At 43.4% G+C, this 16,207-nt stretch overlaps 1 protein-coding gene across 1 annotated transcript in view; it reads left to right on the top strand.

The window, feature by feature from the left end:
- CC2D2B (coiled-coil and C2 domain containing 2B) overlaps positions 1-16,207 on the top strand; it is a 2,924,037-nt gene that overhangs the window by 1,948,297 nt on the left and 959,533 nt on the right. The window contains exons 11-12 of the mRNA XM_069611382.1: positions 3,751-3,849; positions 3,965-4,141. Of these exons, the coding sequence (XP_069467483.1) occupies positions 3,751-3,849; positions 3,965-4,141 (276 nt within the window). The remainder of the gene's footprint in view (positions 1-3,750; positions 3,850-3,964; positions 4,142-16,207) is intronic.

Here is a 16,207-nt window from a genome sequence, read left to right on the forward strand (position 1 = left end):
GGACCCTGTTTGGGTTTTAAGGAGCGCACCTTTTATTCGTTGCTATGCTCTGCTGCTGGTTTCTTCCCAGGGCAGTGCAGGACCCTCCAGTCTCCCTCCTTCGTGTCAGTCCGACAGTCGCTTCAGGAACCGTGAGCCTGCAGGATCTGCCAGGAACTTCTGCCTCAGCTACAGCATCTTTCTTCTTCTAAAGATACTGTTCAAACCCGGTTGAACGTTCCGTCCGACCACGGTAAAAGTGTTTTAAATTTTTTGTCAAACCGAAGGCTTGTCCTTCTCTACTCTTTTAAGTAACTTTTCTTCCGACCAACTTCGTTTCGAACTCTTAGCAAAGACTTAACCGCAAACTACTCTGAACTGTGTGATCCTCTGCAAAGACTCTGAACCATTAGCATTGGCCCAGGCCTATTGATTTGAATCTTCATTGTAGCAAGCCTTTTCTAGATTGCCCTGTCTATTTACTTGTTGGTGCTGCTTAATTTTGCATTACCTTGTCTTTCCCTCCCTTTTTAAATTGCTGGAGTGCCATTTTGCTCACACTTTATTTTGAGCTTAACTTGTCCAGAATTCATTGGGTGTTGTGTAGTGTATTAAGAGTGTGATTTTTCTGATGCTTTATTTAGTGAACTGTTTTACAAATGAATGTGTAAATAAATGTATTTTCATTTACTCAGAAACCTGTCAGTGTTCGTTTGAACCATAGTAATTACTGTCCTGGTGTAACTTCTGATACTGCTCACTTTACTCTTGAGATAAGTCTGGCTGCTCAGCCATCCCTACCACTTTACTGTGTAGTACAGGCTTGTATCAAAGGTGAATTTGTACTTGCACTTGTAGTCTTAATTGTGTGTGGTGTTCCCAAAGGGTACTGCATATGATTCTGCCTAACAATACTTAGAGGCAGTAGATTGAACAAGGAGGCGCAGGCCTACTGTGGAAATAACACATGCAGTACAGGCAGCTCTGATGGTAAAAAGGAAAGAAGGACTCAATGGTCCATTGAACGAGCAGTGGAGGTACACCAAAGGAAATGCTCGTCCCGTGGCAGGTGACCCGAAGGCTGAGAGCCGGGGCGCTGAGAGTTGTGGAGACCAAAGAGTACCAGGCGAGGTGGACATGGCCGCAGCAGGAAGGAAAACAGCCAGACCAGTAGAAGCAGAGCAAGCAGGAAGGCAGGGGCAGCCAGAGTCATGAGGGAGCATCCAGAACTGGGGAACCGCAAGGAGAAGGAGAATACTGCGCACTCTAACAAGAGAGAAGCTCTGCTCCGCCACCCGAATAGAGCAGATACCACTTCGGGGATGCCCAAAGGTAAGGAAAGGATCCGACTGGTGGCTAGGGCATTGAGGGAGCTGGGCAAGCTGAAAACCCACACACACACGTCCCAAATAGCACAAGGGGATACAATTGGCATTATATTTGATACAAACTTTGTGAACCATGCGTACACATCCCAAAGAGCACCAGAGGATATATGTGGCATTATAGTTGATACAAACTTTGTGAACCACACAAACAGATCCCAAAGAGCACAAGGGGTTACAAGAGGCATTATATTTGATATGAACTTTGTAAACCACGTAAATACATCCCAGGGTTCACAAGGGGATGAAAGCAACATTTCACAGAGTGACAAGAACTTTGTAAAGCAGATAAACAATCCCAAAGACCACAGAGGGATAATAGAGAGAGTACTCAAGGTGATATCAACATTAGGAAGACACCTATGTTGGATAGGGCCTGGCAAGAGAGTATACCAGGTCTGTCTATGTGGACACTAAGTAAAGGAGGGATGGAAATCCTGCAGAAGCAAAACAACAGTGTTCAGCACAGTCTGGGACCCAAATGGAATCAGGCAAGGCCCATCAGTTTCATATCTAAGGCTTGAAAGCCCTCAACAGTGCAGGGATAAATGCAGCTAGTGGGCTGGAGCACAGAAGCATTCAGGGATACCCTGACTAAAAAAGTTGAAATAAAACAGGAAACCAGTGACAAAGCAAACATCTTTTTGGGTCTAAAAGTTGGGAAGTCAAGTCTAGCAGGTTAGTGAACCAGGCTTGACATACTGTTGAGGAAGTCTACATCCAGGTCTGGCAAGTTAGTGGACCAGACCTGATAAAAGACTGGAAAAGTGCATTTTGTTTAAACAAACAGAGGAAAAGGATTCCTCCAGAAGATTTGAGGAGGAAGCTCACTGTCTCCAGAGCTCTGGTTCTCTCTAGGCTGGACTATTGCAACAGCCTCTTTCTAAATCTGCCTGCCTCTACTCTACGCCCTCTGCAACTTATCCAGAACAGGACTGCAAGACTTGTCCTTGGACTCAAGCCCAGGAATTGTGTCTCTCCAGGACTGAAATCACTGCACTGGCTCCCAGTGGCTGCAAGGATTAAGCTCAAAACCCTCTGCATCGTCCACAAGGCCTTCTGGGGCCTGGAGCCTCAATACCTTCAACTCTCACTCCCTAAATATCTTCCGTCTCGAGCTCACCACTCATCCGCTTCCAACTCCCTCAGAGTCAGTCACTTCTCTAAGCAACTAGTTGGTGGTAGATCTCTTTCTTCGGCTGGGGCCTCCCTCTGGAATAGCCTCCCTGCCTCCCTTAAACTTGAGGAGAACCATCTCCGGTTCCAGAAGCACCTCAAAACTTTTCTCTTTGCTTCTGCTTTTTCTCCTCCTCTCCTCTGCTGACCTCCTTGGTGTTACCGGAATTGCAGCGGCTACTTGAACACCCTCTGATCTCGGACCCGGGTCCCCCCCCCGCCAGCGCCACACACCTGCACTGCCCACCTGGCAACCCCCGCACTTGGGTACTGTTTCTGTATTCCTACAGTCCCCCTACCAGCCATTGGCACCTGATGTCTGCACATAGCCATGCACTTGCCACATGATGGCCGTTACTTACTTATTGTTTTATCTATTCCCAAGTACTGCACTGTTCCCTTGCCCCCGCACTTGCGCGATCTGAATGACACCTGGCCTAGTAGGATCGTTGTCTGTCCTTCCTTTGCTTCCCTCCCTTGCCTCGTCGCGCCTTGAAACACTTGTTTATAGGCGCGTTACAAATGCCATATCATATCATATCATAACTGTATTACGTTCACAATTGGGAGCAAGATTCAAGGAAGTGGTTCCTCGCAGGAGTTTGAGGAACAGTTTTATTTCTTGATTTGAACATACACGCAATGCACATTTAACCATATATTCTTTGCACAGGAACTATGTCTTAGAGTCTACATCCAGAGTGAGAGAGGCCTCCTTCTGGGTGAATAGAATATCCAGTTTTTCATTATTTAGTTGTAAGTGTAAGGGACTGAAATAGGTTTAGACACAGGATGGCGAGCACTTTACAGATATCCTGACTGGGTCCTTAGTATTTTTGTTGATGTAGGGCAACCCCTCCTAGTAAGTAGGGCAAAATAGTTTTTTCTTTTCCTTTTGTTGTTGTCAATAAAAGTTTATATCAGCTAAAATGCCACCTCTGTGTCAGACTTCTGCACCCTTACAATGTACATGCAAAGAGTGGAGGTAGCTTAGAAAACTTTAAAATGTTTACTGACCAATGGTTTGTATCATTTAAGAATATTGGTTCTGTACTGTCGAACTCTAAAATACTAAATATTCAAATGGCCTGGATTGTATAAACATTACCTGTGATAATATTTGATATTGTATTTCAAAATGAGGAAATATTGTCAAGGTACCCTCATAGTTCAAAGAGAGTCAGATTAATTGAGGTCTTTCTTTCCACAGGACAATTGTCTAAGGGGATGCAGTACACACTCATACATAAAAAAAAACTGGCTTGGATGTATTACCTTTCCTTTCACTTCTCTTCTGAACCAGACAAAGGTAACATAAGAATGACAAATGTATTGGCACTTTTTCTGTTCTTGCTATGTACAAATATTATGATTTATGTGTACTTTGAGAAATTCTTTTAATATTTTAATAATTTGTTTTACAGATCAGTGGAACATTTCAAGTAAATATGCCTCCTGTTCTGCTTGGCTACACCTGGAGCAATACATATGTGTTTCCTCCTGAAGATTTCACTGGACAAGATATAATGGAACAGTGCTTTTTAACAATGTTTGCTACGATTGATCCTAATATTTCGCCCGCTGGACACGATTCAGAAAAGGTTATTTCTTTGTGTTTCTCTTCTCTTGCTTCCTCCTATCATGATCAGTTTAAGGAATGGCCACTTAGAGGGATGCTGTCATGAATCCTCTTATTTTTTTAAACCATTGACCTAATCACTTGTGGCACCTTTGTGGATAGCAACAGAATGGTACCGTCATATTAAACAGCCCAAAAATAAGTCTTCCAATTGCCTCCTAGATGTATCCTTTTCCCCACAGCCTCGAATGTGGCCATGACTCTTGTTACAACGTATCTAGAATAGATTTAATTGGTTGCTGAAGGATAATGTGTGCAACCGAGAGGCCACAATATAACCAGTCCCTTCTGCAGGACTGGTTCTTTGTCTATCTAGTCGATAAAGATAGTTACTTTTAACTTTTTAATAGTTATCATTAAACTTCTAGATGCAAGCATATTAATAGTGACCTTCGTGTTTTAAATAATCAGTACTCTGCTTTTTTTCTAAAATGAAGAGTGTGATACTCTAATACCCAACGCCCCTTTTATATAAAGTTTCTATTTATGATATGATTATCAAGCAATAGAAGGAAGAGCCCCAACAGGACCCATCATGCACTCACCAGCCGGCCTCATTGAGGGTAGCTCAAATTTATATCTAAAGAAGATTAATTATTACATTAATTGGCATATTAATGAACTTCTACCTCATAACATAGTTGTGGATGTGGATCACTGTACACCTGTTGCGACTAAGTTGAGCGTTTTAAGAAACCTAACGTAAATAATCTAAACAAACATAGGGCCATCACTTCTCTATTCAAATTTTCTTATATTTAGGTAACAATTATCACAGACACCACTTACCACATACTAGGATGAGGCGCTAATCAAAAATTGATGGAAAGTTAAATGTTTACCCTCAGAAGTGGCTCTTTTAGTGGCACTGGGCCTCATTACAAGTTTGGCTGTAGCCTTGCTGGTAAAACCGGCAGCCTGCTGCCAAACTTGCGAATTTTTCCGGCCCCTGGCAATGGGAAAATACAGGGCCATTATGACCCTGGCAGACTCTGTATTTCCCCATTGCCCGGTGCCGGAAAGGTTTACTCCCCATGCCCATTGAGCCCCATGAGGCTCAATGGGAATGGGGTTGTCGGATGCACCGGCACCATTCAGAATGGTGCTGGTGCATCCGACATGCTCTGCTCGCGGGTGCTGGTACGGCCGCCAGGACAGACCTGGCGGCTATAATGGCACCCGTGAGCAGAACTCGTAGTTTGCCAATCCGGGAACTACGGTACCAGCAAGCTTACCGGTACCATAGTTCCCGGACCGGCAAATTTGTAATGAGGCCCACTGTCTATCCTTTTTTCATCTGAAAAAATGAAAATGAATACATAGAATTCCCATACCTAAAAAGAACAAAATAAAAATATGAAATGCCAGCTAGATAAAAATCGGTTGCATCATTTATTCTTTATTTTATTTTTATTTTTATTTGTTTAGTTGAATAAATCGACCTTTAAAATGTTTCATACAAGTTTAAAAAAGAAAAAAACATTCATACATTTTTTACATTTTCAGTTCACAAAGTTCAATTTGTGTTTTCATTATTACACTTCCATTTTATACACTTTATAATTCATTAATCATGCCAAATTAATTATTAACCCCAGAAAGAGAGTACAGTCAATAAGTTTGCAACAATACATCTCTATAACACATAAAACAATATTCAATTATTGCACCTTTCTCCTTCTAACCTTTCTCTATTCGGGAGTATCGCTATTGGACTAGTGCAATTTGTACAGCAGTTCGCCAGGTAGATAATATCTCACTTCATATTTCATCTTCAGTTTTGTAGACATTGAAATGAAACAAATTGTTAAAATACTTTTCCTGCATACTTGTCAGCGCTGGACAGCTAACTACTAAATGTGATAGCGTTTCTATGTGCAATTGATTATTACAAATATAGAAAATGTTTTGAATTTTCAAGATTAGCCTCCTTCTGGCACGGATCTCATTTGTTGGGCACAAATTCAAACAAATTCTTAACAGTTGTGTGCGAATATGATTAGACAGACATTTTACCAAGTAGCTTTCCATTGTGCGCAGACTTTTATGACTGAAAAGTGTGATATTGCAGTCCACATATCTTTTGCATTGGTCCAAAGTTTGTATCCAGTCATATCGATAAGCTACTTTAGATTTTGCCGGATTCATTAATAACAATTCAATTGAAACATTTGCATCTATTAATGCATCTAATACATAACTATTGCATGCTTTTGGAAATGTATCTGACTATGTCAAGAGATAGGGTGCCACTGAGCTCAGAATATTTTTGGAAGAGGCTCCTATTAAACATTTCCTATATAGACTGCACATTTTCCACACCACTTGACTATGTATAGATATCGCACCCAATTCATAGCGCAATAAGGGTAGAGGCGTACAGTTAGGCAGGCCCAGCACTGCTTTCCAAAATTTACTCACACACCTCTCCCAGAATTTCCTCAGTTTGGGTATCGGCGTGTCAGAACCATACGTGATTATGGGAAACACTTTTTGCTGAAAAAAGGTAATTATGTGAGCAGATGAAAATTTACCATATCTGTACTTGGTTATCTTAGCTTGTGAAGTTAGAGTTCTCATTTTTGCATTGAAAGTATGAACATGAATTAGGTCACTTATGCTCCCAGAGAAAGCAAGACCCATATATTTATATGAAGGCACAACCGCAAGCGTGTTGTTTTGAAGGTGCCAAGTAAATTTAGATTTGTTGTTGGTACCTTTTTTCCGACATATTACAACCTGCGTTTTTTCAACATTTATCGTTAGATTGTTTTCAGTCACGTACTTGCCCAATTTGTCCAATAAGTTTTGAAGTCCCTGAGGAGTCTGAGATAGAAGGACGAGGTCGTCCGCATGTAGGAGCCAGGACATTTTTTGGTTTCCTATTTTGGGGGCATCAGCTAAAATGTCCATGAATGTGCGCCCTATGTCTAAGATGAATAAATTGAACAAGGTTGAGGCTAAAATGCATCCCTGCTTCAGCCCCCCTTCCGTCCTAATACTAGCAGATAACAGTCCCTCAAAACTTAGCCTTACTTGGACAGTTGTTTCAGTATGCAATTTTTTTTATTATAGTTAGAAGTGACGATAGACATCCAAATTGTTCCAACTTAGTGAAAAGCAGTTGGCGATCAACAGAGTCGAAAGCTATACGAAAGTCAACAAAGGCCATGTATAAGGCCTGCTTTTTACCCAGATATTTAAATGTTAACATGTTAAGCGTTATCATGTTGGTTGAGGTGCCCAAACAAGAAACAAAGCCCGACTGGAAGGGATCCCTTCTACATTTAGACAGGGTCCACTTATTGAGTTCTTGTAGTATTAGTCGACTATAAATTTTGCTGGGAGCATCTAACAATGCAATGGGTCAATAGTTTTCAGGTTTACAGTGATCAACCTTTTCCTAAATAGGAACAATTATTGAGTGTCTCGAAGCAGGAATAGTCTGTGCATAATTTATTTGTTCAAATATGAGATACAGAATATTTGTCCATATTTCAAGATGTTGCTTGAAACTGTAGTTAGAAAGACCTTCAGGGCCCGGGGCTTTCGATTGACTAGCCATATTGATATAGTACAAAATGTCTACTTTGCCTATAAGCAGATGAAAATGTTCCAGTACTCTGCTGTCATTTGTTGTTAAGGATGTTACAGGCCTGTCATAAATTCTTTTAAAATGTTCCAACCAGACAGCTTCTGGTACACTATGCACTTGTGATGCCATTTGGGGCGTCACCGTGACTTGATTTAATGTCTGCCAGTTGTGAGCTGTGGACTTGCTGTGAATTAATGTGAGCATCTTTTCTCCGTCCGACTGATAGAGTTTAGCACAATGTGCTTTTAACCAATTTTTGTAACTTCTTTTGATGTTGGCTAAGATTTCACACCTTTTTTGTACCGGAAATTTTAAAGCCTCATGCTTTTGCTGACGAAAGAGTGTTTTTCTGTTTTTCATATCAGCATCAAAAGCGTGACGTTTACGTGATGGAAACCCCTTAGTGACATTTCTAGTGACGTAGCTTTGCATGACATTATAATATGGTACATCACAGATATGTTCTCTAGTGACGGAGTGTGCAAAAGTAGTGGCGAGAGACTCCTCAAGGTGTAATAGAGACTTTTCTGCCCACCTTAATCGATTTAAACCGGTATTGACAGTAAGGGTTCCTGCCATATTTTGAGAATTTGTCTTTGGTTTCAGGCAGTGGTACACCACTTCAATCGTAAGCATTTTATGATCACTATGGGGAGCATCCTCTATTTGAAATGAAATGAGCTTAGATAGTAACCCGCTGTCCACATAGATATAATCAGTGGTGGCTTTGGCGGCGCTCCATGACCATGTGTGCTGAGATGAGCTGTCAGTAGCACCGGCACCATTTAGCATGTGTAAAGAGCGGGATTTCAAAAGATGTACCCATTGAATTTTCCTTTCTTTATCTTGCATATGTGTCTGATCTAAACAATGTAAATTAAGATCGCCCGCCACTATTGTATGCAATATGTCTGGGACTAAAGCAATATAATCCAGCATGGTTGAAACATCGTGTAGGAACTTTTGATCATCAATGCCTTTGGGGTTCCAGTACAAATTTACAAAAGCATGAACTGTGACCTGATCAAAGCCAATAGATAACTGTGAGTAGTCATTAGGAGCTTAAGAGAATATTATACTTAAATTAGCACTAGTCTTTGCATTTGTAAGGAGACCTGCCATGGGACGACCTTTATTACCCTTTAAGGCAGCAGTTGCGTGGACTTCATGTTCATTCCAAATTGGTGAGTTAATTAACCACGTTTCTTGCAGCATTACTATATCAAATTGATCCAGTTTACAACTTTTGTTATTAAGTAAATGTTGATGTCCACATGTGTTGCACGATACAAGTGCAATAGTAGTTTTTACATCTTGTTGCTCCAGTTAACTTCGGGAGCCACCACAATTGCATACACCATTTGGAGCAGTCTTCTCACTAATCACATTTGTCAAAGAAACTGACGGTGAACTAGGAGCTGTTTTTCCATGATAGTTGGCAGTTAAAGAATCATCAACAACCTCCACTGGTCCTACTATCAGAAGGAAACCCATCTGAAACAGATCTTCCTTTGCCTGCCAAATAACATTTCGTACAACTCTAGAACACACCCATAATCTCACAGTACTTAGCATGTTGTTGTTAATAAATTCTACTTGTTCTTTATCTTAGCTATTTATGTCATCCACCATTGGCACATCCGAAAACAGTTCCATTATGCTGCGCCGGTCGGGTAAGGTGCCGGACGTCATCCAAGTATTACGGAGCTCATGTTAACGTGGGAGGGCCTTGGATTGTTGATTCCTTACAGGTTTAGAGTTGAGAGGCTTGGCTGGGTTAGTGGTAATTACTGTGCACAACGAATTTCTGGGTAGCAAAGCCTGTAGCATGCGTGCTATTTCAGCGCCATTTTCCACAGATTGTGGGGCCCTACATTTGAGGGGAGATTATTTCCCATAGTCATTGGAAAATGCACATTTCTAGCAATCTTGCTGATTTCTGGCACACCCTTTTACATTGATGATTTACATGATTTTTCAAGTAACTGAGGCATGGGGACGGCCCGATCGTAAACTTCAGACTCAATCCGATGTTTTATCATATTTTTGGGCGGAAGGACGTATATCAGAGAGTCCATTCATATCATCAAGTGGGGCGCTCAAGTTCTTGGAGTCAGAGAATCTAGCCATGTAGGCATCAACCTCACGCCTGATTTCTTGACGCCGAGAATCTTTCGTAGCTTGTTCCTCCAAAGCCGTATTTGCGTTTGTCGGCACGGGAGGAATGAGCGTATCACTCACTGCATGCGACGGCCTAGAAGCACTCTTATGGATTTGCACAGCTTCTACAAGCGCGTCTAACGGAGCATACCGAGGAATATTTATATTGGCTTTATTAAGGGGAGCCATCAATGCTTTATGGGCTTAAGAGACACTTCATCAGTAATGATTTTTTCAATGTACGGCACGGACGAGCCAACTTTGTCAGAATTTGGATATACACTCAAACTTACACTCAAAGATTCAGGTGCTAGGATGAAAGATCTAATGGGTGAAATAGCACTATTGATGAGTATCAGAGGTTTGGGTTTTGTACTTACAGTTGGCGGCGGCGGCCATATTTTCTCATCAAAGGTTTTCTCAAACTTAGTTTGCCACGCTAGTATGGTGTTTATTTGAGAACTTTGCATCACCATTTTGTCATTTAGCGTGTCAAATAATTTGATTATGGTGTTCATGGTTATGCTCATGGCGTCAAAAGTGATTGTCAAGAGTTTACTCATGCACTCATTTGAGGATTGAAGCTCAGTGACAGTACATCTCTGCGGTGTAGGGGCTACAAATTATGACACTGTATTCACTTTTCCCTGACTAGGGTCCGAGAACATATTTGGTGAAAAGGAGAGTTTCCCCAGAAGATCCTGAATAGAGAAATCCGTTTCAAGAGAGTCTAGGTCGATGACGACCATGTCCCCGGTCAGCTTGCAATGTTTGTCGGAGCTGTTCGGCACCATGGGAGCCATCGAGTCACCTCTAAGAATGGTGTTGTCTGACAAAGAAGTATTACAAGTTATTGCATCATTTACATCATTCCTCGGAGTCACATCTCCCACACACGGAGCAGCAATTTGCGAGATATCAAGCCTTCTCCCCGATTGTGTTTTCGAAGTCCGTGTTGTGGAATCTTTTGACTTGGCAGAATAAACAAATCTTATATCGGACGAGCCAGTGTCTTTAGATGTATTTGCTAGAGATCTGTTCTTTGCAGTTTGGACATTTGGAGTTGAGCACACTTGGGGTTTAGAAGAGGAAAAAGCAGGTTGGTTAATTTTAAGCCCAAGGTCCAAATTGCAATCAAGGCGAGGTAGGGGCATATTAGTCTGCAAGGAATACAAATTCCACTTCATACTCCTAAACACAGACACTCACGTAGGTCAGCACCAGCGGAGGTGGAAAGAGCAAGAAAAGAACGCACAAACAATTCAGTAGTTTCCCTGAAATATATTTAAGCCCGCAGACTGCACCAGCACCACGACACTGCAGCGAAGCGGCAAAGCGGTGCTTCCTAGGTGTTTCCACTAGGTGCGCTCGCGCTGGTGCGCGCAAAAATCCCCTTTTGGGAGATTGTTTGAAAAAGGGGACATTGCTTCACTCGTAATTGCTGTGAATCGTTCAGCAGGCAATATCCAACGTAGCAACGTAGCAATATGCACAGAGCAGCTTGCAGGGAGTCCGGTGCAAAGCAGTGCTTCCTAGGTGCATCATTTATTCTGATTGTAGGTGCCTTTCAAAAGGCTTTCATCCTCTTCAGTTGTGTTCTAGATTCACTGCGTGCAACATGCTGCCACCATATCAGCCTTTATATATATCTCTAATCACTTGACAATATCTCCTCACTTTCAATCACTCAGGCAGGAATGGGAAACAAAAACAACTTTTTTCTAAGCCAGCAGAAACTTCAAGTTACTGAGTGGAGTAAGAAACACACACAGTATTTTTTTAAGAACAACATTGTTGTGTTTTTTTAAGTAATACATGTGTTTGCTTATGCTGCTTTATTTGCATTTGTTGGTAATGTTTTCCTGCAACATCTCAATCATAAATCACCAATTATTAGCTAAAAGGTTGACTTGTTAGCTCTATTAGATGTATCCATCAAATCATAGAAATCACATGAACAGTACCAAAAAAGGAAAAGAAAACATTTTGGGTGAACGCAGTTGTGGCGGCCTGAATAAGAACACCTGGAGGGATATTCTGCAGTCCAAACCGTGGGGATATTCATGGATCCGTATTAAAATGTAAGACAGTGCTGGGCTTCTTTCCAAGTATGACAGTCCAGACATAAGGGTGCTGGTAGCAACGTACTGGCATCTTTTCCGGACCACCATACTACAACAATGCCGCTAGGGGCCACGGATCACCTGGCAGGCCTGACCTGCTGGGTTTTCAGGCCCTTACCGGCATGGTTGACACTAAAGCATCGCCACCGTTAGCAAAGGTGCCAGTGCTTCAGTGACTCCATTTTCATGGAGTCCTTTGGGACTCCATGGAAATGGTGATTTACTGTTACCACCGCCAGTTGTGATGTTCCGGTGGCTCCGGTATATCAGGTGGCGGTAACTGTGTTATGGGGTTGCCGGTAACCTGCCGCCTTCCGGCGGGTTTTACCTGCAACCCCGTAATGAAGCCCTGAGTGTACTTCAAATAATGATCACTCTTACATCTACATTGAAGGGTTCTCAGAAGAAGTGGTGAGTTATCAATTAGCAACTGGGACAATGATTTGAATATCAGTTACATTGGAAAAACTAAGACGGTGACTGTTAGGAAAGATTTCATATATGAATGTCATTTTCCCTCCATGTGTCAACCCCCAAACTTTTTGCTGCTGTTCTACACCCTGATCTAACCTTTGTCAGAGAAACGCAGCCCTCAGCTGCACTCCTCTGGGCTTTCGCTCGCTTCTTATGGGGAAACTGACATGCCCTTAAGACAGTCAGTACTGGGAGACTTCGTTTCCCTTAGTCCTTTCCTCATGTTGCAGCTTTTGTGCAACATGTAACAAGAGTGCAATGTAACTTACTTTACCGCACCCTTGGGTCTCTAGTCATTCCAAAAGCCCTAGAAACTCTCGCTGGACTTTTTTATGAACTGTGCAGATGTGTCACGGACAGGACTGGTGGCAGCTATCGTTTATCTTATGTTTTGAACCCTTTCTTGCCATGTTATCCACGCTCACCGCGTTTGGCACAAACAGGTGGCCTGGCTCCAAAATGGCCGTGCCACGAGGTTCTTTGTCCTGTCCTTTGGCCATCTTGCCCCTTCACCTTCCCCAGGTCGAGCCGACCTGGGGTAGTCCTTATTTGGTCATGCACTTTCCCGCGAAACCCAAAGCTTTCGCGGGCTTCTGCATGCCTTGTGTATGGCCTCCAGGATGAGGGCTGGGATGTCTGTTCCCAATACACATCCTGGGTGCCAGAGAGTCTGGAGTGTCCTGAATGCCTGGGACCACTGTGGTCCGTGATTGTTCCACGTATGGAGTGAGTGTTTGTGAGCTGATCTCTCATTGGGTCCTCTCCGTTTTGGTGCAAAGGGAACTTTGGATAAGAGGAGGCCGAAAACACCACTACCATGTCGATCTCCTGAGTTCACACGAACAAAGGATAAGGAGCCAAGTATCCTGCAACAAGAAGCTGATTCGAGGAACTGCTGGTGACCCGCTGGAAGGTTTGGCACCCTGAGCCCTCTGTCGTCCTACGAGACCCCTCTTCATCTGATCGTCCTAGAAGGTCTGCAAAGGCGCTTCAACCCATTGGTATAGTGGGACCAACTATTCTCGGCACCTTCATCAAACCCTGCAAGTAAGCCTCTTCGGAAGTGACCCTGGGCCACCCAGTGGGCTGACCAGTTTACGCAGGATGTTTGCTCTGTTACTGCCGGGGTTTCGAGGAAGCCCTCGAAACTTGGTATACTGCTTGCTCTGTGTCCACGGCACCCTCACATCGAATTTCGTACACTTGGCGTTCCCAGGTCTGAAGTGAGACGAGTGCACCCAGACCGGAGTTAACGTGGTTACCGTGTTGCCCTGCTTTGGCAACGACCTGTTGCCAAAGAAGCACTTGTGACCCCCTTGACTGTGAAGCCTGCTACCGTGGAAAGTACACGGTGTCGAGACGTCCTGATTGTCGCATTCGAACCTGCCAGCGAAGTGGACTGAACTGGCGAAGTTTGGGTCTGCCTGCGTCGGGGACCAGTGAGTAGTCCATACCCCAACCGGTGGCCCCTAGCGCAGGAGCCCATTTTTTTTCCGCCGCTGTTGCGAAATAGCGATTCTATCCCGCACTCTCAACCTGCCTCTGCTCGCAAGTTGAGGTCCTGCTTGAATAGTGGGCACTTGTTCTTCATCGACCTTATCTGCCTTCCTGAGCTGCTAGTGACCCTTGAAGAGACCCTATTTTGTCCAGTGGCACAAGCGTGTGCATGTACTATTGAGCATAAGGCTCCTCTCTTCGTAGGGCTTGGACTGCCTCTTAGGTGTATTCTTTATGTGGAACTGGGTCTAAAGATTACTTGCACTGCCTGTTTTCCTCCCCATCTAGGTGGTCTACATATTTCGTGCTTCTCAATCCGTTAGACCCCCTCTGGTCTTGTATATATATCGTGTTGATTGTGATGTGTTGGTTTACTTAAGTGTTATTGTGATTCTTTGCTATGGTCTATATTACAAAGGCCTTGTAATAAATGTGTCTATATTTTTAATATAACACCTGTCTGGAGTAATTTGTAAGTGTCCTTGCTTTGTGTGCTCATTGAGGTCTTTCAGTCACCCTCACCCCTCTGAGACTTAGTCTTGACCGCCTGCCATAGCTACCCTGATTGGTCTGGCTTGTCCAGAGGTTACCCTGTTCCAAGAAAGTGTTGTTTTTCCACATGCATAGCACACTTCAAACGGTTCGATCGCCTCAGCGAATTTTCGACTGTGTTTTACCCATCCTCTTGAATGTCAACTCTGAAGACATGTTTTAAAAGGTGTGCGTGCTGTGATTCGAAAATGTCGATCACAGATCTGCATAGAATTTGCATTTGGTCTCTTGGTACAGAGCATAGGGTGATGATTATGGGTCGTGCCATTCCATGACCAGCAAGGCCTTAAAAGAGATGAAGGTGAAACTCACCTTAGGCCGGTCGACTTCTAAATCCCACACGTCTACTCCCTCCAAAAGGAGGTTGTTCGAGGATAGTAGTATTAGGGGTGTTTCTCCGCAAAGACCTAAGAAGCTCACAAAACACTCAAAGCGCTCAAGATGTAGGAGCGACTGTCCTCACTCTTCGTCATTGTCGTCTCAACGGAAATTGAAGAAGAGACGTCATCGCTCTTATTCTTCTGAATCCTTGCCCTACAGGATGAAGGTAAGGTTTCCTTACAAATCTGCTTCCAAAGCAGAGTGGGAGGAGTATCAACTCCAAATGATGGAGGTGTTTTCGAAGATGGCTCCGACCAGCCCCTTGAAAAAGCCAGAGAAAGCTTCAGACCCCATCGCGCCTCAGAAGGCCGACAAGGAGACATCAAAGGCTAACCGTCACGTGCCCAAGGGCCTGGGCTGTTTGCCAGAGGATCTTCCTCAAGAGGCCTTGACACTGTCTTTGTCACAAGGGAAGTCTAAGCTTCTGGCTCCTCTTCCTCATGCTCGAAGGTTTTGGCATTGAAACCTTCAACATCAAAGCCATCGACATCTGCCTCCAAACAGTTGATAGCTTTCAAGCCTTTTTCAAGGAAGAGGAAGAGGATTACACTGATTCTCCTTTTGGCTATTCTTATGGCACCCCAAATGTGCCAGAGGAGCTCATTTTTGATGACGCCAGACTGGAATATTTGCCAATATCTATCTATTACATTTTTATATTGCTCCAACCGGCCATGGGCCTCAAGGCGCTCATGCTTAAAGCAGGCTAGTGGGCTTGACACTTCCCCATAAGTGGATTTTGCCACAGCTGATATTTCTACTCACTCTAGTGGGGCTTATAGATCTGGTATGAGTAAGGTTACAGAGTGCCTGGGGTGGGGCCGTCGTGCCAGGGACATCTCGGACAAGGGACTGCACAAAGAGCCTGTTTTACCTTTTGATTCAGACTTAAAGAATAGAATTCTTGAGAACTGCCAAAAACAGATATCATGCCCACTGTGTGCAAGGATCTGTCCAGAAAATATAGACCCTCTTCAATTGACCCAGAATTTCTCTCCAGGCACCCTATGCCTGAGAGATTGGTAGTGCAGGATGCTACCGCTACATAAAAACCAGCTGCCTACCCTACAATTGTGCCTGACAGAGACGACAAGAAGTTTGACGTCTTAGATAAGAGTTTTTTCTGCTTATAGGGTGGCTCTAAAAGCCTTAAATGCTTCTTGTGCTTTAGCAAGATATTCCCACACTTTATGGGAGGTTGTGGCATAAGCGGCAGAACATGTCCCTGAAGGAGAAATGAGAGAGG

This window comes from Ambystoma mexicanum, chromosome 8 (assembly GCF_040938575.1).
Source record: "Ambystoma mexicanum isolate Mex_15411 chromosome 8, UKY_AmexF1_1, whole genome shotgun sequence".
In the NCBI taxonomy this organism is placed as follows: domain Eukaryota; kingdom Metazoa; phylum Chordata; class Amphibia; order Caudata; family Ambystomatidae; genus Ambystoma; species Ambystoma mexicanum.